Below are 25,151 nucleotides of genomic sequence, written 5' to 3'. Positions count from 1 at the left end.
AGATTTCAAAATTTTCAAAATAAAATTTTGGGAAAAAATGTGAATATTACTCAACATTGCCCTTTCCAATATATACCTTAGAATAAATCACTTCTATTGGGATGAACATGGATAGAGGGAACAAAGTAAGTTGCAAATGTTAAGTACACTCTCATTCCACTTGTGTAGAAATAGAAAGCAGGAAATAATGTTATATATTGTTTATGGATACACATCAATTTCATGATCTGGTTACCTGTGGGCAGAGAAGGAAGGAGCAGAGAAGGAAGGACAGAAGTAGGATGGGAGAGGGGACAATGAGAATTTCCATTTAACCTGTAAAGCTTTAATTTTTTTTTTTTTTTTTAAAGATTGGCACCTGTGCTAACATCTGTTGCTGATGAGGATTATTTTGGGCTGGTTACTTTTGAAAACTGCAGACAGGAAAGAGGCTCTGAAAAGTGGAATTTACTTGCCCTTTGTTAAGAGACATTTACATTTGTAAGGGAGGTCTCCATCTGTGGGGGTGTCTCCCTCTCTGCACCAGGAAGGGGGGGGGGAATGACCTTATCTCTAGAAACTCTTAAAGGGGACAGCAAGGACATCCTGACTTAATCCGATCTGATTCTTACCTAAAGTTATAGGAACCACTCAAGAACCAGACCCCACCTGCACTGATACCATTTTAACTACCTTTTTTTTACATAATCTTTCCTTTGTCTTGTAAAGAGATAACTCACATACCTATGCCTTAAATTTAGCCATACCTTCAACCCGTGTTTGAAGCTCTTACTGCCCATGGGTCCTGTCCTCATGCTATTCCATATTCTCTGAATAAAAGTGCACTATTGCCAGACCTTGAGAGTCCAAGAAATCTTTCTTTCGACTCCTTGACTCACCAAGCCCGCATCATTGCCAATCTATTTTTTTTCTTCTTCTCCCCAAATCCCCCCAGAACATAGTTGTATATTTTAGTGTGGGTCCTTCTAGTTGTGGCATGTGGGATGCCGCCCCAGCATGGCCTGATGAGTGGTGCCATGTCTGTGCCCAGGATCGGAGCCAGCGAAACACTGGGCTGCGGAAGCGGAGCGTGCGAACTTGACTACTCGGCCATGGGGCCAGCCCATAAAGCTTTATTTCTTGAAAAAAAGAAAAAAAACCCGAAAATCTGAAACCAAAGTGAAAGCTGCTATGGACAAAAACGAAAAAAAAGAAAAATAAAAATTATTAATAGTGGTTATCTTGGGTAGATTATGGAAAGGTTCACTTTTAACTTTACACATTTCTGGATTGTTTTTTAATGATTTTTTTGCTCCTCTCTGATCATGAGAAAAAAAAGATTTAATATCCATATTGTGTCAAGGACTATACCAATCAAATGAGGGGTTGCCAGTCTGAGTGAACGGAGTCCTAAGCTCGCCGGAGCGTCTGGTTAGCTGTGTCACCTTGGCCCACGCCCTGGACCCCCTGTCTGCACAGCCCTTGTCCCACAGTTAATGTCTATGTTGAACGGGATAAATCACGGTTTGTGCTTAGCCTCGTACTGGTACACGGTAAGCGCCCCATGAATGTTAACCCCGCAATTATTATCAGCGGCCGCTGTTGCTATTACTCCCCAGCTGCCCTGGCTGGGCTGGGGGCCCTCTCCACGCTGGGCTGGGCTTCTGTGTCCCTGCACTTCTGCAGTGTTTCTGACAGCGTGCTCACTCGTCAGGTCTCCACCATTAAACTCTGAGCAAAGAGACCCCGATTCATCTCTGCACCCGGACCCTCTGTGGCTGGCACACAGTAGGTTCTCAGGAAATAATTTTTGAATGAATGATACCGCCACACTTCTGGCCACTGGTCCCCACTCTCAGAATTCACCTCTAGAAGTCTATTTGCTTCCTGGATGGCTCCAATTCCTCCTCTGACCCCCTTCCTCCCCATCTGTTTTCCTGGGCATCCCATCCCCAGGCTCTGCGTTCATGCTCCTGTCTCAGCAAAGACTAGGAACCCCCAGGTACTCAAATGGTCAAGTTGCTTAGCAGGGTGTCAGGTCCTTAAGGAAGTTTGAGCTCAGGGCTGAGGTGGCAGTGATTGCTCCAGGCTGAGGGGATTAGCCAGGCTTTGTGAAGCCGGATGAGGCTGTGACCTGGATAATTCAGGTCTCACATCCACCCCCACTGGAATTCTCTGGGTGGCTGCCCAGGCCCCTTTGCTGGAGAGCCAGCCCCAGGCTCGGAGAGTTTGCTGGACTTCCTGTGTCTGTGAAAGCAGCTGGGGGCTGAGCAGAGGAATGCCTGGCTGGGTCCAGGCAGAAGTTTCTCCTCACCATCTCCAGGCCTGTCTTCACCGCTCGCTTGCATTCTTGGCTTTAAGATTCTGGAGGCCAGGAGTCTGTTGGGATCTGCACCCCATGGACCTCAATGTTGTGGCTGGTGGTGGGGAGCCAGCAGGGCCCGGGGCTCCAGGCTCTGCCCGATGAGGCTGCTCATGGGGGCAGGCCGCAGGAGTGGGAGCTGAGGCCAGGCCAAAGAGGTCAGTTCCGGGCTTGGGGGCTGCACAAAGCTGGAGCGGGAGAGACTGGAGAAGGTGGGGGGGAGGGGGGGAGGGGTGGTGTCTGGAGAGCAAAGCGGGGTCCCTGGGAAGGGAGGGCAAGGCACAGACCCTGTTGGAGGAGATCCCTCAGGCTGCTGGTGTCCTTTACTCATAACATATCAGACCTGGTGAGCTGTGTCGTTTTCAAGGAGGCAAGGCCACATCTCAAGGGAAGACGGGGGTGACCCGGAAGATGGAGGTGACCCAGAAGATGATCCGTGAAATTAGGGACAAAGCTGGGCTGGGCTATTGATAAGGTTAGAGTTGGGACTTGTTATGTTAATCTGAGGCCCTGCCTGAATTTCTTTTTAACCCAAGTCACATGAAAATATTCATCTTTAGGAAAAGGAATTGTCAACATTCCCTAACCTTTTCTGAGCATCCTCTGTGCGGCAGGCACTTTGGGGCACGGAGAAAGAAACGCGGAGACAGGGAAGGTGCCATTCCAGGCCCTTATGCGGGGGTCTTTCTCTTCCCTTCCTCCATCTTTCTCTGGCACTCCCCTCCCTCAACTCCCAGGCCTCCCCTCTCTCTGGAAGGCAGGTTAGCCTCAGGCTAAGTATACGTGGGGCCTTGGGAGTCAAACTGATCAGGTTCAACTCAGAGCTTAGCCACTTGCCAGCTGTATGACATGGGTGTGTTACTGTCTTCCTTTGAGCCTCAGTGTCCTAATGCACAAACTGCATATGATAGTACTGCCTACATCATAGGACCACTTTAAGGATAAAATGGGATAAGCCACATAAAGAACTTAGCATGGTATCTGTGCTTAATAAGCATTAGCTATTTCTATTAGTCATTCAACACACCTTTTTTTTCTAGGACCCAATCTGTGCCATACAGTGTACAACTAGGTGCTGCCACGGGTAGGGATGAATGAGATGTCCTCAAGGATTCATTGTCTAGTTTGTTCATTCATTCATTGATTCAGTTAGGCAGTCAATAAATACATATGAAACCCTATGCTGGGCAGGGGAATGTCAAAAGACACAGTCCCCGTCCCCAAGTTGCTCACAGTCTGGGGGGAGACACTGTAATGGAATATGTTTGATGCTGTGATGAGGGAGCTCACAGGATGCTGGGAGAACACGGAGGAGGGGAACCCATCCCGTTTCGGGTAGCGTGGTGGGTGCAGTAGAAGGCTTTTTGGCAAAGGGAGACCTAACTTTCTCCTTGATTCTCCAACTCACAGGCTTGCTCCTGCTCCAGGACCTTTGCACTGCTCTTCCCTCTGCCTGGAACATTCTCCCCCAGGATATCCCCACAGCCTGCTCCCTCACCTCCTTCATAGCTTTGCTCAAATGTCACCTCTGCAGTGCGAACTTTCCTGGCCACCCTGTTTGAACTGGCTGCTCCCACCATCAGCCCCTCCCTCAACATGCACACGCACACAAACGCACATGCACACACCACTCCCATCCCCTCCCCTGCTTAATCTTTCTTCATAGCACTTAGCACCAGCCCTAAACTGTATATTTTATTTATTTGCTTGTCTATTTCTGTCTCCTCCCACCAGAACGCAGGGTCCATGCGGGCCACAAGGGTGGAGTTCTCATCTGTTTTGTTCATTGCTGTTTCCCCAGAAGACAGCCTGGCACAGAACAGGTGCTACCAAACAGCTATTGCATGACAAGCATGTTAAGTCTAGAAAGAGGAGTAGGAGCTGAGCAAGAGAAGAAAGGCCAGGGACTAGCAGGTGAAAAGGGAGTGAGGGGAGAGAGGGAGAGAGATGCAGCGTGTTTGGGGAACCGAAGGGCTGGCACAGGCCTCTTCCCAGGGATGCGCTGGGGAGTGGATGGTGTCAAAGCAGGGCTGCGGACCTGGCGGCGGGGCCAGATCACGAGGGGCCACGTGCCTGTGCGGGAGGCTGGTACCTCTGACTTTGGCAGCGTGTGATGTGTGCTGAAATGGAGGTTAGGAAGGTGGACCCAGGAACAGAGGAGGAAGCCGGGCACCCTGCCTGGCGGGTGTCAGGGAGGGCGGCTCAAAGGGGTGGCAGCTCGCCTTAGGCCCAAGGAGGGAGTTCAGACGTTGTTCTGGTGTCACGGGCATTCAGAGGCCTGGTCTCGTTTCCCGCTCCTCACGGGCAGATGCTGGATGATAGACTGTGGAGTGCAGCGGCTGATGGAGTCAGCTGTGTGTTCTTGGCGCCTCCCTAGGGCTCTGCCCGCAGGACTGGCTCCGGAAATGGCTGCTGGTTTGCTCTGGGATTGGAGGCAGGTGGAGTGGCCTGGAATCGACAGTGTTCTGGAACCCTGGATCTTGGATCTTGCCAAGCAGAGCAGTACCTGACCTAGGGTTTCTCCCCCCTCCAAGAAACAGGTGACAATACAGCATGGAGAAGCAAGGAGGCTTTCACCAGGTGAAAGAGAGGTCAAAGGGCATTCCAGGGGGAGGGAACAACAGACGCAAAGAGAGAAAGAAAGGCCGGTTTGGGGTATGTTTCTGAGAGTGAGCAGTTCAAGTGGTTTTTCAGATAAAACATAACGTGGACTTGTGATCAAGGAGGTGACTGGATTTGCATTTCCACCAACAGTCTCGGTGAAAGGCGGACTTGAGCCCGTTATTGAAAAATAGCTGTCACCTATGGGTGACCAGACTGAGACCAAGATCGGCCAAGCTGCGTGTCCCTTTAGAGCAAGCTGCCAACTTACAGAACAGCTGAAATCCAGCGAGGCTGCCACCCCCTCCGGCCCTAACTGGTCCACCCACCCAATCGTTCTTTTCGCTGCAGATAAGTATCGACCCCCAAATATGTACCAGGCTTTGTGCGGCTGCTGAGAGTAGGATGAAGAGCAGGACTGAGAGTTTCCTGCCCACTAGGGGTTGTGGTAGGAGACATAAATCATAAAAAGGTGAAGAAAGAAATTAGAGAGAGTTAAAGATGATGGTAAGTGCTACAAAGGAGAAACAGGAATGTGAGATTAACTGGGGGAGGAAGAGCTATCCTGGGTGGATGGTCAGGGAAGGCTTCCTGGAAGAGGTGCCATTTAAGATGAGACCTAATGCTAAGTATTAGTGTTCTATGCAGGGGGAGCAACCAATGCTAACGGCCTCAGTAGAAAAGCTTGGAATGTTCAAGAACAGGTTAACGTGAGAGCACACACTGTTACCGAATGTCACACCGGGTGGGCCCCCCGGAGCTCATCCAGTCCATATCCCGCTCAGCAGATGTTGCTCTTTGCATCCTCCCTGAATGTGACTCGGGCATGAATGAATGTTGGGGAGGGGGGACCCGGAAGGCAGGGAGCACAGAATATTTGACAGCCCTCTCCAGGCCACAGAGAAATGGAAGGGCTCCTGATTTTTCTGTTTTTCTTTAAAAATCCTGGTAGAATGTTAATTTTTTTCACACTTTTACAGACCTGTGAGCCCACGCTTCACAACTGGCATGACTGACTCCGTGTGCCCTCCGTGAGTCTCCCGTGTCCCCAAGGCTTCAAGAAAGCTCCTTTTCCCGAGAAGTCGAGCGGGGGCTTGTCCCACCCCTCAGCCTCCACCTCCCAGACCGAGTTTCTGTTTCTGAAAGTACCTCTGGGGACAGGAAACTCACCAGCCCCCAGACAGCTCGTCCTTTCAAGGACACTTGAGTTGCTAGAAAAAACTTCCCTGGGTGTAACCAAAATCTGACTCCTCAGAGGCCCGGCGTCTGGCGCTGCCCCCACAGTCTGGAGCCCCACAGCCCTTCAGAAACGTGGAGACGGAGGCTGGGCGCCCCAAGCCCCCTTCCAAACCCTAGGCAGCCCACATTCCCTCCATCCCACAGGCATCCCATGACCCGGACAGCCCCGTTTTCCAGAAACCCTCCTAGAGTGGGGTTCGGGACCAGGCACCTGTCTGAGGGCAGGTGGGCTAGGAGGCCCCGTCCTGGGCCCTGCACTCCTGCCACCACCGCCAAGACAGTGCTGCCCCTGTGACCTGACTGGTACCCGGCTTGGGGGTCACACGTATGATTGCTGGGCTGTGTCGCCCCACCCTGTCCTTGTGCGTGTAAGTTTTGGGGGTCTGGGGCAGGAGATATTCAGTCTCTTTTTATTGAACTCCCATCTCCTGGCTGTTGATGGAGGTCACTCTGGGACCCCCTCCGGAGAAAAGGCCAAACTCCTTAGCCTGGCACCCAAGGCTCTTCGTGACCTACCCAGCTGTGTCCCTTCAGCCAGCCCTTCCTAAATTCCTACTAGACAGGTCAAGAAAGTCCCCTTTCTGAGAAATCAAGTGGGGGCATGTTCCACCTTCCGAGTATAAAAACAGCAAGCATTTATTGAACTCTTACTCTGTGCCAGCACAATTCTGAACACCTGCCATGTGTCAACTCAGAACATGGGGATGAGGCAGGTCAAGTGATTAACTCCCTTATTCAGCTTGGAAAACTGAGGCTCAGAGCAGTTAAACAACTTGCCCAGGGTCACACAGCTAATAAGTGGTGGTTCCAGGTGATAAGAGCGTGGGCTCTTACCTGCCACGCATCCTGCCTCAATCAGTGGCGTGCGATTGTACATCTCTTTCCAACTCTGCAGTCAGTGACCTGTGTTAGTAGCATGACGTTGCCCGTGATGGGAGGGGTTACACTACAGAAATGGGCAAATGTTGAAAACCAGGGCTTTTTTTCTGCCTGGAGAGCCAGTTATTAAATATTTACTAGAAGACCCCTGCCGAACTCCCCACTACCTCATCAATTTGTCGTTCCCTGAACGAGCCACTGTAATTGATGCATGCCTGTGAGGCTGGCGTAGGCTGCTCCTTCTACTTAAAATGTCCTTCCTCACATTCTTGTTCTGGTGAACACCAATCCGCTCTTTTTCTTTTTTTTTTTTCCAATTTTTAACTGTGGTAAAATACACAAACCCAAAATTTACCATCTTAACCATTTTATGTGTACAGTTCAATGGTATTAAATACATTTATAATGTTGGACGACCATCACCACCATCCATCTCTATAACTCTTTTCATCTTGTGAATAAAACTGAAACTCTATGCCCATTAAACACCAACTCCCCGTTCCCTTCTCCTCCCAGCACCTGGCAACCACCACTCTATTTTCTGTCTCTGATTTTGTCTACTCTGAGCACCTCATGTAAGTGGGACCAGACAGTATTTGTCTTTTCGTGGCTGGCTTATTTCACTTAGTGTAACGTCCTCAAGGTTCATCCAAGTCGTGGCGTGTGTAGCAGTTTCCTTCCTTTTTAGGGCTGAATAATATTCCACTGGATGGATAGATCATGTTTTGCTTATCCATTCTCCTGTTGCTGGACCCTTGGGCTGCTTCCACATTTTAGCTATTGCAAATAATGCTGCTATGAACACGGGTGTACAAATATCTCTTTGAGACTTTGCTTTCAATTCTTTTGGGCACATCCCCAGAAGTGAATTACTGGATCATATGGTAGTTCTACTTTTAATTTTTGAGGAGCCACCATACTGTTTTCCACAGCGACTGTACCATTTTCCATTCCCACCAACAGTGCACAAGGGTTCCAATTTCTCCAACCCACTCTTAGCAGGTGACTGCTCTTCCAGAAAGCCCTCAGTGATTCATGCTGGGATGGGGCCTCTAAAGTGCTTGCACAGTATTTACTCAGCAACCACTATGTCCTGGGTCTGAGCTCAGCACTTGAAACACAAATTTGCACAAGAGATGCTCTCTGCTCTCAAGGCGCCCACTCTCCCATTACTGATACACCTTGAGAGGCTCGGACTCAAGATTGAGTTCCATGGCGGGCCACTAGAGAGCCCTCCAGACGGAGAGCAATGGGGAGGGAGGTTGGGCATAAGGCAATAAGGAACGGTGAAGACTAGAGCAAAGCTAGACCCCTGTTCAGTCCACGGGGGCAGCTCCGGCTTCACTCTGGCCAGTCGTTGCCGTGTGGGAATCCAGAGCCAGGACTGCCAGATCTTTTAAAGAGAAGCCGGAAATTTGGATTCTGTCTGAGATCTCTTAACCTTTATACATTAGCAACTCACTCCATTTTCCTTTAGGGCGCTGTGTGGGACAAGCAAAGCGTTTCCAAGGGCTGCCTGTAGTCCCGGCCTGAAAGCTTAACCACAGCGCCAGTTCCACCCATCGAGCGAATATCGGGAATTATGAGCTGTAACTAACTCAGCTTTCACTTCTCCATTTTGTCTATAAGGAAATTGTGACACTTTGGGCAGATATCCTGTGAAAATCCCAATCATGCCTTTATCGGGTCTCAACCCCTGTGTGTAATGGAAAGAACATGGCCTTGGGTCACAGAGAGGTCAGGCTTAAGGTTCTGGGTCCAGCTTTACTAGCTGTGTGGCCTTGGGCTGTGAGCTGCCTGACAGCTGCCCCTCGGTTTCCTTACTCACGGAATGGGATCACGACGCCCCGTGAGGTTTTGGGTGGAGTAAAGATCACGAACACCGAACATGCCTTGTGCTTGTGGCACAGCGGATGCTCACTGAATACTGGGTCCCTCTTTCCCTCCTTCCTGAGCCATCAGCCTGTAATCCCCTCCAACGGGAAGTGCGAGAGTGGACCGTGTGTGTAATGAGTTCTATAACATTCCAGAGACGGGCAAGCTTCCTGTGGAAGAGGGATCACGGAGACTTCCTGGAGGAGGAGGACTCAGTGTAGACTTTCCGCCAGGAAGCCCAGGGCAATCCTGTTCTACGTGCCAGCCTCCTGGGGGGGCATCGAACCATTTGATGAGGCTGGGGTGTTTCAGCAGCTCGGGGTCTCAGGGCCAGAGAGCATCCGGTGTCTACGGTTGCTCTCCGAGCCTGCACAAGACACAGAAGTGCCAGAGAACGAGCATGCCCATGGGAGCGTTCATTCATTCCACGGATATTTCTTGAGGACCTACCAGGGGTCAGACCTTGTTCTAGGGGCTGGGGTCAGAAATGAATCGGAAGAATCCTGCCCTCAAGAGTCTCCCACTCTGCTGGGGGTGGAGGTTGTCGGGGTGTTTTAATTGCTGAAGTGTGATTGGCTGGATCCATGACCAGAGAGAGGGATGCTGGAGGGGCTGGGTTGTGGGGGAGACAGTGAGTTTAGTTCTGGGGCTCCTGGGGGACACTGAGCTAGAATATCAGGCAGCTGTTTGCACTTTATTTATTTAAACATATATTAAATTATACAAATTAAAAATATATATTCAAATAAATATTATAATTAGGATTCAAATACCGGCCTGTTTAAATTTAATAATAATTCAAATTACATTTAACAATTATATTTGAAGGGTGGGCTGGGACAGTAGGGTGAGTATGAGGGTAGAGATGGAAGAGTCAAGTATTCACTCAACAAACCTTACTGAGCACCTTCTATGTGCCAAGTGTTGGGGGGAGAGAAATGAAGCAGACACAGTGCCCGCCTGGTGGAGCTCTCACTTTAGCAGAAAAGCGTAATAGTAATGATGTCTGTAGTGGTTCTGATTCACTGAGCGGCTACTGGGTGCCAGGCGCTGTGCTGAGCCGCTCTGCCTGCCTCATCTCATTGAGTTATCGCAATTATGAAACGAAGCTGATTCTACTATTCTCCTGTTTTACAGGTGATAAAATGGAGACCTGAAGAGGCCAGGTGACACGGAGTCAGAGGTGACACCTGGATTTGGATCCGGTTCTGTCTGACTTGAAGCTCAGGCTCTTCCACTCGACATTGTGCTTCCCCCTCATTCATTCATTCATGAATTCAATCATTTGTTCACTCTGTCACTGGTGAGTCAAAGCTAGTCCAGGCACCGCTCGGCTGGGCTAACTCCTGGACGTCTGCACAGAAATGAGACCGAAATCCCTGAACACGGAGGAGCTCACTGCGGGAGGGGTGAAGAGAAGGAGGGGCAGATCCCTTGAAAACACCCGCACTGGGGGGGCCAACAGAGAGGGGGATGAGCAGCAGGTGGGCAGAGGGCCGGGTGTGGCCTCTTGAAGACCAGAGGGAGGGAGAATCTTGAGAAGGAGGAGGTGGTCGGTGGGAGGAGTGCCTGAGAGAGGGAGAGCGCGAAGCCCGAGCTTGGGCATCGCCAGGCTTGGCGGGGTGGGATGTCCTGAGAGCCAGCTCAGGGACGCAGCACCGGGCTCAGACGGAAGCGGAGGCTTGTCTGTCCAGAGATGGGGCTTTTAGAGAAAAGAGAAACCTGGATGAGGTCAGCAGAGGCAAGGGACGTTTTCCATCTTTGGGCTTCCTTGTGTTTGGTTTAGGATGGCGAGGTGTGTGTGTGCCTGTAGGCAGCAGAAGGAGCTGGCGGACAAAGAGAAATGAAAAGCAGAACACAGAGCACTTCCCCTAAAGCTGTTATTGCCCTGGACGTATTGTCTATTTCCGATGCCTTTATTGTCTGTTTCCTTGACCTGAAGGGAAGCTCATGGGGACCGGTCTCTGTCTAGTTCACAGGGGGTCCCCAGCAGAGTCAGGCATGCAGTAGACGCTCAATAAGTACTTCTTGTATTGAATCGAAATCACAGGCTTCTGCGGGGAGCCTCGTGGTTAGGTCCTGGGGAGAGACGGGTTCGTGAGGACCCGAAGGAGAGAGGGGCTTCTCTCTGATGCTGCCGCCAGGGGAGAGCGGGAGAGGAAAAGAAGTCAAGAGCAGTGAGAAGAGCGCATGTATGTGGGGGTCAGAGGGGTGGGGAAGGGATGGACAGAAGTGGAGAACGGAGCATAAGAACAATGGAGCTGCCGAGGTCCTCGCCAGAACCCTCTAGGAGGTTACTGATCATTTATTTATCAGCATTATTTTGCCACTGCTCTGTTACAAATGTGTTAATTCATTGAATCTTAACAACTGAGACATGCGAATTACAGTCACCCCTGAGGGATGTAGCTCGTAGGGGGAAGCCAGGATTTGGAGCTGATCCCGAGTCTGCAATTTTAACCCCGGAGCCGCCTGTCTCCCCACAGCCTAGTTCTATGCAGTACATTCCTCACCACCTCTGGGGCGTCAGGGGGTCTCACATTTCACAGGAACAGAGAAGCCTGGTGACTTGCCTGGGCTCACACAGCTGCTAAGTGACCCAGCAGGGACTCCAGCATGCTTCTGTCTAACTGCAAGCCTGGGGTTTTTCTCCTTCCCGAAGGAAGAAATGCAGGAATTCAGTAAGGAATCAGGTGCCAAAAAGGAGATGCCAGCAGGGTCTGGGGGACCACATTTTACAGCATCTTGAGAGTGGGGCTTTCCCAGGCTCCTGTGGGGCCCTTGCCTGGGAACAGGAGAGAGAGAGCTGAGGGCTGGCAGATCGGGAATAGGGGCAACGCTTCCAGTCTGGAGGGGATGCCGCCTGGCTGCCATGGCTGTTTCTGGGCTGAGGCCAGCAAGACGGGATGAAATGTGAGCAGGAGCGGGGGCTGGAGGACAGGACAAAGACCAGGCGTGGTGGGAGGGTGGGAGGCAGGCTGCCATGGGGGATTCCAGGTCTCTGGTCCCTGGTGGAGGAGAACCCTGGACCGTGGGTGGCCCCAGCCAGCCCGTCCCCAATGTCTCTCCTGAAGGCCACTCAGGTGCCGTGCCGTGCTTCAGGAAATCGCCACTTGAACACAGAGAGGATGAAGTCCCCAGGGGTCTGGAGTAGGGAGGTAGGGCTTCCCATGTGAGTTACCAGGAACCCCGGAGCAGGCCCACACAGGAGTGTGGGAGGAGGGCAGAGAGGCCCTAAAAGCAGGCGGGCCCCGGCCCGGCCACTCTCCAGCCTAAGGACAGAGAGAAGGTCTCGCTGGTGAGGAATCTCATTCGGGGACTGCTTTGCTGGGGAGTGTTGGGGGAGCAGGGCACGGAGAGGGGGCTGCAAGAGGAAACACCTGGCCACCTGGTGAGGGGAGCAGGGTACAGAGAGGGGGCTGCAAGAGGAAACAGCTGGCCACCTGGTGGGGGGAGCAGGGCACAGAGAGGCGCTGTGAGAGGAGACCCCTGGCCCTCATGTCTCCCCAACAGATGGAGGGGAGGTCTCAGCAGCGCCTTCTGTGTGGTGGGGTTTGGTGCTGTTCATCCTTTCCAGTCCTGGGGGGTTTTGGGGGCTGCTGCATGTGTACATGGAAGACCTGCCCCTGCAGTGACCCGGCCACTCCCCAGCCTCCACGTTTTCGTGCTTCCTTCGGGCTGTCTGACTCCACTCTTCCCACCTCTCATTACTGCGGCCACTGCTCCACTCCAAAATTATCCGGCGGCTGTGCTCATTGCCCTCTGTGGTTGCTTGATAAAAATAGCCAACCCCACATCCTTCTCCTGGGGGCCTGCTTTGGGCTCCATTGATGGCCATTGTCCTGGCCCCTGGGGGAGCTGCTTCAATGCGTCTGCCATGTTCTCTGTGAAACTTCTCTTGGATTCTTTCAGACCCCTTTGCACGGGGCCTTGTGCTGCTCCCTCACACCCACAGCCCACGTCCCAGGGTGTCCTAAAATGCACCTGGGATTTTGGTTTTATTCAGGTATGATGAAGCGAACAGATCGGGAGATGATCGCCATTTAAAAGATAGTTTGTTACTCACGCTTTCCAAGAGACAGGACACAGCACACCATGCAGGGCCACACGAGGAAGCACCAGGCTGATCAGGAGGCAGAAGAAGTGAGCGAAAGCGTGGTCCAGAGTCTTTATTGTGTTTTCCGCAGCAAAGGCAAGGCAGCGCAGCGTGGATGGCTTAGGATTGGCTAGCTTGAATAATTTCAGTCGACTCTGGGCTATAGGGGTGGTCCCTAGGTTTCTGGTCCTTGTCCTTGCGTGACTTCGGGCCGGGAAAATGTTGGCTTGGAGTGTGAGAGTCAGATAAAGGAAGTGGCTGGGCACGTGAGTTTCGGATTGATTGGTTTGCATATGAAAGGCACGCTCATAGGAGAGTCTTGCTATCTCTAGGCAGTCGCTAGTCGGGGGAGGGGCTGTCTCTTCCCAGCTCAGCAAGGCCCCCAAGATGTCAGAGCATCATAAAATATAGAAAACGAACAACATAATTAACACAGAGGGGCTGCTCAGAGGCAGTGGAGTGGAGTCAGTCAAAGGAGTAGATTCTTAGTCCTGGGCTGAGGCCTTGGGCCACTCACTTCCCCATCCTGAGCCTCGATTTCCTCATCTGTAAATCAACAGCTGCTGTTCCCTCATTCAGCAAATGAGTGTTAAAGGGACAGACGCTGTGCCAGCAGGTGGAACGGTACCCACCTGCCAGGGTTGCTGGTGGGTTTAAAGAGACAGTGGACAGTGTCTGGCACATCGTAGGGGCCCAATACGTGGTGGCTGGTGTCTTCCTCCTGCTAGAGCTCCAGGAAGAAGCTGAGATCGATTGGCGTGGAAGGGCAGGGTCTAGGGCCATTTTCTTCAGCTGTTTAGAGCCCTCGGCGTGGAGGCCGTGGTGGACAGAACCCTCAGGAACGTTCTTGGAACTCGGAGGAGCTGCTGGACAAAGGATGGCATGGAGAGGCCAGCCCAGTGGTCAGGAGCCCTGGGGAGTCAGAGATTGTGTGTTTGCAGCCAGGCATTGGGAGGTGCCAGGGGCTCGGGGCAGAAGAGACCACTGCACTCAGGGATCAGAGATGGCAGGGCACCGAAGGGGCCATCCCGGCAGACCATAGGCCAGCTGAGCAGCTCTGGATAAACCAGGACTTTGGGATCCAGAGAGCGAAGGGAAGCAGGCAGCTATCAGTAAGGAACCTCTGAGAGGCCAAGTTAGAATCAGGAGCTGGCCCAAGACATGTGGAATTTCCTCTGCTTTCAGGATGTGATTTGTTTGGAGTGAAGGCCAGTGATTCATGTGTTTGCCCAAGGCAGAGGCTGGGGAGGGAAGCTGGGGCCCCCAGGCCCCTCTGCTCACAAGACAGCACATCCCTCTGGTGGGAGTCTGTGTGGTGCGTGAGGGTCACTGGGCTTGAACCCTGCCTCCACTTCTTACTAGCTGTGTGACTTCTGGCAAGTTCCTTGAGCTCTCTGAGCCTCCATTTCTCCACTGGCAAAATGGGAACAACGATACCCACCTTTCAGAGCTGTCATGAGCACCCGGGTTCGACTTATTCTCTAGGTAGACACAGGCCCTGGGGCCCATGAAAATGTTAATTTTAAATTCTTTTGAAACCAGGAGAAAAAAACGAATATAGTAATGATGAATACATAATAATAACTGCAGCCTGGATTGTAATTGTTTTTATACCAATGCAGTTGTAAACTATAATTTCAAAAGAATTTGTTTTTGGAAGAAGGGGCCTATGAAAGCAAAAGTGCTTGAGACCCAGAAGAGCCATGACAAGGCCCTGAAAGCCCCGTCAGGGGGTGGGGGCGGGCGCTGTTCACGCTTCATTCCAGAGCGCATACTCAGCCGGCAGTATTCTCAGCGTCGTCGGGAGAAGAGGCGGAGTCCACCCAGTTTATGCCCTCAGAACACGGGCCAGAAAGACATTCTTGAAAACAGGCCCTCAGCACCATAAAGGAGATAAAAGGAATACGAGACTTGGAACAATCTGTTTCTCTTCTGCACCCCCCGACCCGCTGTACCAGTCGCTCCCTTTGTCCCGTTTTCTTTTCTCCCTGTCATGTCCTTGCATCCTTCATGCAGGGCTGTGTGCAGGTTGTGCCAATTTCCATCCCTCGCTTCTTCCCCCAAATCTCCATTTAAGAATCCTGCCTGTTTCTCTGGTTACTTTTGGCCATTTTTGTGGAGCGTGCAACTGTGTCGGGGGCATTTGTGGTGAGAAGGTCCTTTCCCATCTCTACTGGGGACAATACCCCACAAATGCCCCTCTGCCCCCAGGGACCCTTTGGATCAACTCCTTGAGATTTCTGCCTCATCTTTTCTGGCTAGGGTTGCCCAGTTATTGCCCATCACTCGAGCGTGGGGCCTGGGGGGGAGCAGGGGTGGGGTCTGAATGGGCCATGGGAGCATCTCCTGATAGACATGTTATGGGATGTGTTTTCTTTTCCAGAAGCCCAGAGATGAAGGACCTCCTCACGCTGGCTTGGTTCCTGGCTTGCAGTAAGTGCTTGCTCCACGACCTCTGAACTAACGACCTTCCACCCTGTAGGAGCAGTAGGGTAGTGGAAAGGAGACCAGTCTTTGAGGTCCTAGAGGCTTGAGTTTGAATCTCTGCTCTGCACTTATTGTGTAGACGTCAGCAAGAGCCTTCGCCTCTCTGAGCCTCTGTTCCTCATCTGTGACACAGGGTAGTATTCAGCCAACAGGTCTGGCTGTGGCAGGATGATAGGACATGCATGATGTGTGAAGGTTGAGCTATGTGGGCAGCATCCGCGGCTTGTGTCGGGGAAGTGGGAGAATTCCCCCACCCCCCGCCCCTTTTCCTTAAGGTTCTTATGGCTGGTCAAATAATTAAAAAGGCAGGTTAGCAGGAGAAAATCAAACAAAGTTTAATAGCAAGTATACATGGGAGAAACTCAGGAAAAACTGAGCAACTCAGGCATCTGCCGAGGCTGCCTGTTTCAGTATCTTCAGCTACAGACAAGGACGATGTCTGGAGTAGTGGTTTGGGGCTTCAAAGGGCAGGAAGGCAACCCACAGGGAAATGGAAAAGCAAATGTTTGGCAAATAGAACTTTGATAAGAGTGGGTTTAGCCAGGCTCCTCCCAGACTACCGGAACCAGAGATAACACAGAGTTATCTATGGCAAAGGCTTGTCCTGGGGACAGGCCTCGATTTTAAATTTCTTTCAGGCAGTTAGTGGGGAAAGGTCAAATGTTCTTCCTGAGTCTGAGCCTTTATTGTCTTAGCTCGAAATATTCCGCCTACCAGAGTGGCACATCTTGGGGCGGCCTGCCCTGAACTCCATCAGTTCCGTCCTCTGAACCTTTTCTGGAAGTTTCACATATAAAAAGCTCATCTGGGGGCTGTGGAGAGAAAAATCGAGTTAGTAGCTGAGTGGTAAGAAATCTGCAAAGAGAGAAAAGAACTTAGATTAGAATGAGGGTAAACAAGCAGAAAAGGACAAACCATAGCACAATTCCCCACACTCCATTAAACCAGTTCCCCAATCCTGGAAATAAGTCAGACCAATAAAATGTGTGAGCTTCGTTTATCTGATGGAAAATGTCAATCTTCTCTTTTAATAGATGTAAGTTAGATACTCCTTGCCCAGTCTGAGTCACGTAAAAGTGACATTTTTCCCCGATGGTTGCACAGGCTCCTCCTTGCTGGGCAGTCAGTGTATCCAGAGCACGTTGACTCTGGAGCCCCACAGAGGCCGGGGTGCTCATCTCTGACTGGAGTATTTTCACAGTTTGCGTGGTGGCGTTGAACTCTTGTTCCATCACCATGGAGAGATTTAAGATCGCCTTTTCCAACTCGTAATCTCCAAAGCTGGGGAATAAGACTCTCAATGCGGAAAAGAACTCGGAGCTGTGATACACAAGCGCATTGTGCCGCTTCCCCGACACTTGCAAATGTGGGAGGCAGATTTTTGACTCTGATGCCGAACAAAATAAGATAAAGCCAAAACAAAAACAAGCCCAGGATATAAATACTGCATTCCAAGTTTCCTGGGTCGTTCTCTAGGCTACCTACCCCACCTGCTGGCCCCTCCCAGCTGAAGGTAGCTGCTGGGGGAAGGTTGGGGGGAGCCGGCTTTAGGCCTCACCTAACCATGTACACAGCCGCTGACAGGCTATCCCAGTCTTTGATGCCTTGCCAGATCCCTGGAGACCCCAGGAGGAGCGGAAGCCTAGTGCACAGGGAGAACCTCAGGGCCACTGTGAAACCCCGGGCAAGGTGCTTAACCCTCCAAGCTACAGTTTCTCAGTCTGCAAGATGAGGGAGCTGGCTTCAGTGATCTCTGAGGTCTGCTCTAGGCTTCTGTGCCTTATCTTGTACATGGCATTAGTTGCCTGGGAGGGAGGGGTGCATTGTCAGGACGGAGGGGGGCGCCTGTCTGCCTGCTTCATACGGATACCATGTTCATTATACCTAACATTTCTTGATCGCTTACTGTGTGTCTGTCACTGTGCATCTGTCACTGTGCTCAAAATTTACTTACCTTATTTTAACACTCATGACAACTCCAAGAGGTAGGTGTTCATTGTAGGTGCCCGTTTTGCAGATGAGGAAACTGAGGCTCAGAGAGATTAAGTGACCTATTCAACACCTTGCTGTGAATCAACGGCAGAGTCAGGATTTGAACCCAGGCTTGCTCCCTCTCCAAGTCCAAACTTTTAACCGCTCCTCCATACTGCTTGCGCTCACCTTTCTTGTTCCTCTCCCACTAATGGGAAGAGTGAAAAAGAGACACCTGGGTCCCTCTAAGCCCCAGCGTGGGAGAAAGGGCAGGAGCATGCTGGGGAAGTGGCCAGGAGCAGCGGTGCCTGGGTTTCATCTGGGGACGTGGGCTGTCTTTCAGGTGTGCCTGCTGTGCCAGGGAGCTTGCTGGACCTGAGGTCAATGATTGAGAAGGTGACTGGAAAGACCGCCCTGACCAACTATGGCTTCTACGGCTGTTACTGTGGCTGGGGCGGTCGAGGCACCCCCAAAGATGGTACCGACTGGTGAGCTGATTATCATAACGGCGCTTTATGCTCCAGGCTCTGCACCCACATTATCTCATTTAATTCTACGTTGATGCTGGTAGATGAGCATCAAAGCCCCATTTTTCTACAAAACTGAGCTTCAGAGAGGTTAACTGACTTGCCCAGGATATGTCTAGTAACCCCCAAATCTCAGTGGCCTAATATATCCATTGGTCTGTTGCTACATCATAAATCATCTTAAAACGTAGAGGCTTAAAGTGACGATGACCATATGTTTTGCAAAGAATCTGCCATTTGGGCAGGGCTTAATGGTGTTGATGCATATAATCAATAATTATTCTGCAGTACAGAAAAAAGAGAGTTTTAATTGAGCCTAAACCGAGGACTATAGCCCAGGAGCTGCAGCCTTCAAAGGAAGAAAACACTCCACAGAAGAATGATCAGCAGCTATACACAATTTTCAAACAAAGAAACTGACATCAAGCATGACAGGGATACATTCTTTCAAGGGTTCAAGGGGATATTTTGTTACAGATTAGCATACATGGCGGGTCAACATGACCCTGGCACCTTGGGAATGACTTATCTGGGGTCATAAGAAGGGAGGCATTAACTGCTATCTTCAAAGTGCCCATTCTTTACTCCAGGGTAATGATTAAAGCAGATGGACAATGTAGGTTTGAAAGGACGTCAGTCAGGCTTCTTTGGTTTACTTAAAATTTAGCTCAAATCAGGTTTAACCCAGAATGGCGTCCCCATACACCTCAGGATGTAAAAATGTCTTATATCCGTGGGACGGCTTGTCTCTGCTCTGCCTGGTTTCAGCTTGGGCAGCTCGACTGAGGCTGGATTATCCACTTTCCAGCTGGCTCACTCCAATGGCTGGCAAATTGTCGCTGTCTGCGGGCTGGCAGCTCACATGAGGCTGTGGCCTAGGGGCCTCGGTTCCTCTCACTCAGGCCCCTCCAAGGCTGTTTGGACCTCCTCACAGCACGGTGACTCTTGGGTTCCAGGAGTGAGTGTCCCAAGACCGCAAGACAAAAAGAGTATGGCATTTTTATGATCTGGCCTCACAAGTTCCATGGTGTTGCTTCCCGTGTCCTCTTGGTCCAGGCGGTCACAAAGGGTTTAAGAGGGAGGGGACCTAGACCCCAGCTCTTGATTGGGAAGTATCCAAATTCTAGAAGAACATGTGAAATGGGAGAGATGGAAGATTGCTGGGAAAGAGTTGCCCTGAGCTCACATCTGTTGCCAATCTTCCTCTCTGCCTCTCTTTTCTTTTTTCCTTCCCCAAAGCCCCAGTGCATAGTTGTATATTCTGGTTGTAGGTTCTTGTAGTTCTTCTGTGTGAGCTGCTGCCACAGCATGGCTACTGACAGACGAGTGGTATGGTTCCACGCCTGGGAACCGAACCCAGGCTGCTGAAGCAGAGTGCACTGAACTTTAACCACTAGGCCATTGGGCCTGGCTCCCAGAAGATTATTTTTGTTCACGTAACAGTTCAATTTGAATCATATGTTGACTCTGGGACTCAGGTTCCTTCCGTCTTGTGGCTCTGCCATCCCTATGGCCTCAGAGCCTCCTGCTGAGAGATGGAGAAAGAGAGAAAGCGGAGGATAGTGTGGGAGGTTTTTATGGGTCTGTCTGGAAGTGGTGTACATCACTTCTGCCCACATTCTTGGGGTAGCCTAGTCATGTGACCACATGTACCTGCAAGGGATGCTGGGAAATGTAGTCTTGCTGTGAGCCCAGGAGGAAAAAGTGGGTCAGTGAACTGCTAGCTAGTGGCAAAACAGGGTAGTACTCAGCCATATTATTAGATTCTTTCTCTGCCAGATCACACCCCCCAAGATGGCCTCTGCCCCTCCCACTCAGGATGGAAGTGTCTTGTGTTGACAGGTGCTGTAGGGTGCATGACCATTGCTATGGGCAGCTGGAGGAGAAAGGCTGCCACATCCGGATGCAGTCCTACAAATACAGATTCACACGGGGCCTGGTCACCTGTGGTAAGGCTGGGGCTTCCCATTCAGGCCACTGGAAGAGGCTGGGTCTCTGCTGGCTCTGAGGTCAGCTGCCCCTAAGGGTCAGCCAGCCTGTATCTTGTTGGGGGGCAGAGCTGGGGGCAAGAGGGACAGGATTACTGCAGGTGTATCTGACTTCCAGGGGAAGGGCTGAAACATTTTAGACTGAGCAGTCTCAGTGCCAGGTGCTTTGCATACCTCCTTTTACTTGTTCTCCCAAAATACCCTGTGGGGTAGGCTTGGTCTGTCCATTTTACAGATGAGGAAATGGAGACTCAAAGGCTTGCCAGTGCACACAGCTAGAATTGGGATTCAAGCTCGGGTCCATCTGAGTTCAAAGCTGTCTCCTCTCCGAGAACTGGTGTTCCTCTGGAGCAAAGGCCGTCTCTACCATCAGACTGGGAACTCCCAAGGGGAGGGAATGTGTCCTTCGTCAGACTAGGAACTCCTTGAGGATAGCAGCTGTGTCTCCCTGGGCTGAGATACAACCCACCTGTCCGCCCCCCCCCCCCCCCCCGCCCCCGGGCAGCTGTGCCTCTTCCATCAGATTCTGCATCCCCCCGGTGTAGAAGCTGTGCCTCCCTCGTCAAACTGAGAGCTTCCTTGGAGCAGGAAGCAGGCCGGGGAAGCTGCTCAGTCTTGAAGCAGGTCCTGACGGAAGCAAGCTGGGAGGCAGTGTCTTGGAGCATGTCTGCCGTTCCTGACTCTGCGTTTTGTGTCCTGTTTGCAGAGCTCGGCCCCTTGTGCCAGGTGCAGCTCTGTGCCTGTGACCGGAAGCTTGTCTACTGCCTGAGGAGGAACCTGTGGAGCTACAACCCTCGTTACCAATACTTTCCCAACATCCTCTGCACCTAGTCACCCCAGGGAGCCCCTCCCACACCAAGACTCCCTCCCTTCTCCTCCAGCACAGAGCTCACCGACTCTGCTGGGTTCCTGAGACAGGCCCCCAGGTCTCAGACCTCATCCTTTCTCAGTGGTCCACCAGGCTGGGAGGAGCCCCACGGCCACACTTCACCCTCCAGAGTCCCAGCAGAGTGACTCTGGTTAGAGGACTTGGTAAGGTCAGTGTCCCCAGCCTCCACTTGTGAGGTCAGCCCCCTGGTGCTGAGAGCTCGCGCCTGACTCCAGGCCAGCTGTGTTTCTCCTCGCCCCTGAAGACGCGCCCCTTTTCCAGAAGGAAGACTTTCCCGGGATGCACTCACATTTCAGTTTCTGCAGTCGCATTATCACTGCCACCCTCTAGAGAATTTTTACTCAAATAGAAGCAAAATTGACTCCATAATCTGCCATATAGATATTAAACTCCTTCTCTAGACGAATAGAAAGCACACAGGCATTTTCCTCTGCTGTGGGGGTTGCCTGTGCTTTTTCTCTGCCACTATGGCACTAAACCCAAGGTTAACCACGTTCTTTCAGATGTAGAAGGTGCCGATTAGCAAATAAAAGATTTTCTGGGATGAGATTCAAGCCTTCTTTGGGGCTCGTCTCCCTAGCCTTGGGGGTCCTCTCCAGCAAAGCCCTGCAACTCATTCTTCCTTGAGGGGGTGAGGAGAAGATGACTGGCAATTACGACAGCAGCCTGGGGTTCCAGGCCAGAGGGGCTATCATTCAAATTCTGGCTTTGGCTTCTCAGCTGTGTGGGCCCAGGCCCACTACAGAACCTCTCTGACTTTGAGTCTTTTTAAAAAAGAAACTAATGTTTCTTGCAATGTAAAATGGGGATGTTGAAGCCACCTTGATGCTGACACGGAGACGCTGAGGTTCTGGGATTTCACAGAGAGGACATTTCAAAAAGAAAAAAAAAAAGGGTTCATCTATGGGGTTTATTTTTACCAAGTAAGGACATTTAAAAACCCAACACATCTCTCCATTCATAAAAGAAAGGGCCTTCTAATACCAAGACTGAAGGAAGACAGGACACGCTCCAAAGCGGAGGGGAGTCCTTTCCAAGAAAGGACCTGTGGCTTCCTTATGCTGACAAACCCGAAAATAACCACATGATAAATGGGATCTTTTTTTAAAACCTCCAATGTTGAACATTTTCAGAATAAAATTTAATTTTTTAAGATTACCCTGAATGTACTGGTGTTTTAGAAAAGTTTGATATGGACTCACCTCTATCGTTGACAATGCAACACAGAATGGGACCCAAATGTCCACTCGACTCATAAAACTTGTTTGACCAAAGCCATTTCCCAATCCATTTTTAAGTAGGCATGTGGAGGAAATCGGATGCTTCACTCAATGCCATTTCTCTTCCGTTGTGACGTTCTGGATGACGGAGGAGAGACCCCGGCCCAGGATTCTCCCTCCCCTTCAGGATCAGTTGGCAGGCAGGTGGGGTCTTGTTGGTAGTTCTGTGCGAGGTGGCAGTGGGCAGCCTTTCTTACTGGGATCCCAGTATTTAGGCATCTGTGGGTGGGGCATGCAGTGAGGTTATGAAAACAACACCACAGGCTGACATGGGTTTGAGCTGGAAGGACCCATGGAGAAACTTCATTTATCTACCAGGAAATTGAGGCCCAGAGAGGTTAGGAGACTTTCCCAAAGTGACACAGCACATCAATAGCAGAAGCAGGGTTAGACCTCAGATCTTTGTCCTGAACCCTGGGCTCTGGCCACTATCCCACTGTCTTCAACTCCAGCCCATAAAGAGAGAAAATGGAACCTGGAGTGGTTCAGGGACTCACCCACCTTGAGGGTTCTCAGGAGGATCCCCTGAATTCCACCCGAGGGCCCGCTCCATTTCTCCTCTGCTCTGACGGCATCTTGGGATTCCAGAGTCCGTCCTTGGGTGGTTAGTCTGGCTGGGACTCCGGGCTTCATCGTCAGGAGAGGGGACCCCCACTGAGGTCTCCACGGCTGCTGTCCTAGGCCCACTCTCACTGCAGTGGACAGCTCTGGGGAAATGCTGAGGCCGAGAGATCACCAAAACCCGGGAAGAGGCGGGCTCCCTGACTGCTTTCTTCGACCATCTCTTGGCTGGGAGAAGAACCATCAGGGAGGGCCTCCCTCTCAAAATCGCATGACCCCCATTTCAAGGGAGATACTGAAGTGTACAGACCAGACCGTAACTGCCTCCTGGATGGGTCTTTATGTAAGAGCAGGCAGATAACACAGACACATAGACACTCAACGGACAGGGTGCCTTGTAAATACAGGCCCTTCACTGGTGGTTGAAATTGGGCTTTGGATACAAATGGGACCCGTCACCCCCAAACACACATAAAATCATCTATATGAGCATGTGTACATTTGGGAGGGGGTTACTCATAGCTGTTACCAACTGGAAAGGCGCCAGAGTAAAACCCACTGGTTGTAGAGTCCCTTCTCTGTGCTGGACACCACATACACAATATCATTCACCCTATGGGGCAGGTGTTCTCATCCTCATGTTAGGGGTGGCACCTGAAGCACAGAGAAGTCAAGTGTTTTGCCTGAGACCACACAGGTAAGACAGACAGGTGGGGTGGACGCAGTGTGCTTGATTCCAAATCTGGGCTGAGGCTGTAGGATGCATGGTGTTCCATCAGGGAGAGTCGGAGCCTGGCCAGGCGTGGGACAGGCACGGGGGGAAAATGCATTTGGTTTGGTTCAGGGCAAAGCAAGGTAGATGTAGATTCTGTCACCTTAGCTAAGCTGGAACAACACGTCCCAGAATTCCTTTTCCTGCAGAGTTCTGGGTTAGCAGAGGCCAAAAGAAATCTTTTGTGTGAGGCCTGGAAGGCGGAAGTGAAGCAGCAGCGTGTTCTTTTTACGTTGGAAGGCAGTGGCTCAGGTGTGTCGTCACAGATCTGCTGGCTCCCCTCGCAGGTGCGAGCCTGCTGGGTCTCCTCTTTTGTCTTCTCCAACTCTTGGGCCGGTGTGTGCTTAGCTTTGTAAGTAAGGGAGCCAGCTTGTCCCGCTAGACATACCCAACATCGAGGTCGGGGCTGGGGGAGGTGAGAGACCCACATGGATTCTAGCCCATCCTTTTCAGTTCCACTCATCCTTGCAGGTTCCAATTTGTCCTACTTCACATCCTTCTTCCCTCTTCAGACCGTCTGCCCTAGGAACTTCAGGCTGTAGCTCCAGGCACAGGAGAAACAGCATCCTGCAGAGTGCTAAACCAGCTCCCACATCCCTGCAGGGTCAAATTCCTACAATAAAGGTGTCGTGTTGTAGAAAGAAGTCTTCTCAACGGAGGGTGGAGAGGCTGGAGCACCCCTTGGAGGAGCTGGAACAGGGTAAGAGAGAACTTCGCTTCCTGCCCTAAAGACTGTGGTCGCTGCCACGGGAGGTTCCGCGAGGGAAGGAGTGGGGGAGGGGGTCGAGTGACCGTGGGATCACCCAGGACTCCCACGGGCCCTTGCAGCCTAGAGGGAAGCCCTCTAGTGGCCCAAAAGCTTTCACACAGGGTGACCTCATCAAATCAAGACCCTAGTAGACCAGACAGTGAGAGCTGACAGAGAAATCCCAGAGTGCATGCAGGAAAAATCACCGCTCCCCCCACCCGCCCCCGCTGCTCCACTGCCTCGGATCTCAGCTGAAAGCAGAGGGCTCAGGATATGAGGCTCTTGACCCCCACCCAGTGGCAATAGGCGGTAACTGCAACCGAATAATATCAGAATGCGTTAAGACCCGACCTTCCAACATCACACACTACATCAAATCTCCAGACCAGAGAGAAAATGACAAGCACCCAGAACTCAGTCCTGAGGACACAGAAATATGTAAACTAAATGACAATGAATTCAAAATAGCTATCATCAAAAAACTCAATGAGGTAAAAGAGAATATAGAGAAACGATTCAACAAGTTCAACAGCTCCTTCACAAAAGAGATCGAAACTGTAAAGAAGAATCAATCAGAAATATTAGAGATGAAAGACACAATGGAAGAGATAAAACAAAATACGGCTTCCCTGAATGCTCGAGTGGACAGCACAGAGGAGTGAATCAGCATGATCGAAGATAGAAATGTTGAAATGCTCCAGACAGAGGAGGAGCGAGAACTAAGACTAAAAGGAAGTGAAGAAAGCCCCCGAGAAATACCCGACTCAATGAGGAAATGCAACTTAAGAATTATAGGTATTCAAGAAGGAGAAGAGAAGGAGCATGGAGCAGAAAGCATGTTCAAAGAAACAATAGCAGAGAACTTCCCAAAATCTAGGGAGAGAGGGGGAAATCTAT

The 25,151-nt window shown here is 51.1% G+C and overlaps 2 protein-coding genes across 6 annotated transcripts in view; one reads left to right on the top strand and one right to left on the bottom strand.

Annotated features, from left to right (window-relative positions):
• The window catches only part of PLA2G2A (phospholipase A2 group IIA), a 39,642-nt gene extending 26,408 nt beyond the window's left edge, over window positions 1-13,234 (bottom strand). Inside the window, exon 1 of the mRNA XM_044769862.2 lies at window positions 13,002-13,234. The gene's annotated coding sequence lies outside the window, so the exon portion shown is untranslated. The remainder of the gene's footprint in view (window positions 1-13,001) is intronic.
• On the top strand, window positions 1,233-22,051 carry PLA2G5 (phospholipase A2 group V). Of its 5 annotated transcripts, XM_044769865.2 has the most exons (7): window positions 1,234-2,499; window positions 5,096-5,449; window positions 10,073-10,238; window positions 15,418-15,464; window positions 17,833-17,977; window positions 19,859-19,965; window positions 20,711-22,051. In XM_044769865.2, the coding sequence occupies exons 3-7, from the start codon at window positions 10,207-10,209 to the stop codon at window positions 20,833-20,835; spliced, it is 456 nt and encodes a 151-aa protein (XP_044625800.2). In that variant the 5' UTR covers window positions 1,234-2,499; window positions 5,096-5,449; window positions 10,073-10,206; the 3' UTR covers window positions 20,836-22,051. The 5 variants fall into 5 exon arrangements, with proteins under 5 accessions (XP_044625798.2, XP_044625800.2, XP_014710254.3 ...); XM_044769863.2 differs by lacking the exon at window positions 5,096-5,449 and having other exon boundaries at window positions 1,233-2,499; XM_014854768.3 differs by lacking the exon at window positions 5,096-5,449 and having other exon boundaries at window positions 1,243-2,499; window positions 15,415-15,464.
• The last annotated feature ends 3,100 nt before the right edge of the window (window positions 22,052-25,151 follow it).

The sequence above is a fragment of the Equus asinus genome, chromosome 5, assembly GCF_041296235.1.
Source record: "Equus asinus isolate D_3611 breed Donkey chromosome 5, EquAss-T2T_v2, whole genome shotgun sequence".
NCBI classification, from domain to species: Eukaryota; Metazoa; Chordata; class Mammalia; order Perissodactyla; family Equidae; genus Equus; species Equus asinus.
This window is presented reverse-complemented; position numbering and strand designations above follow the sequence as displayed.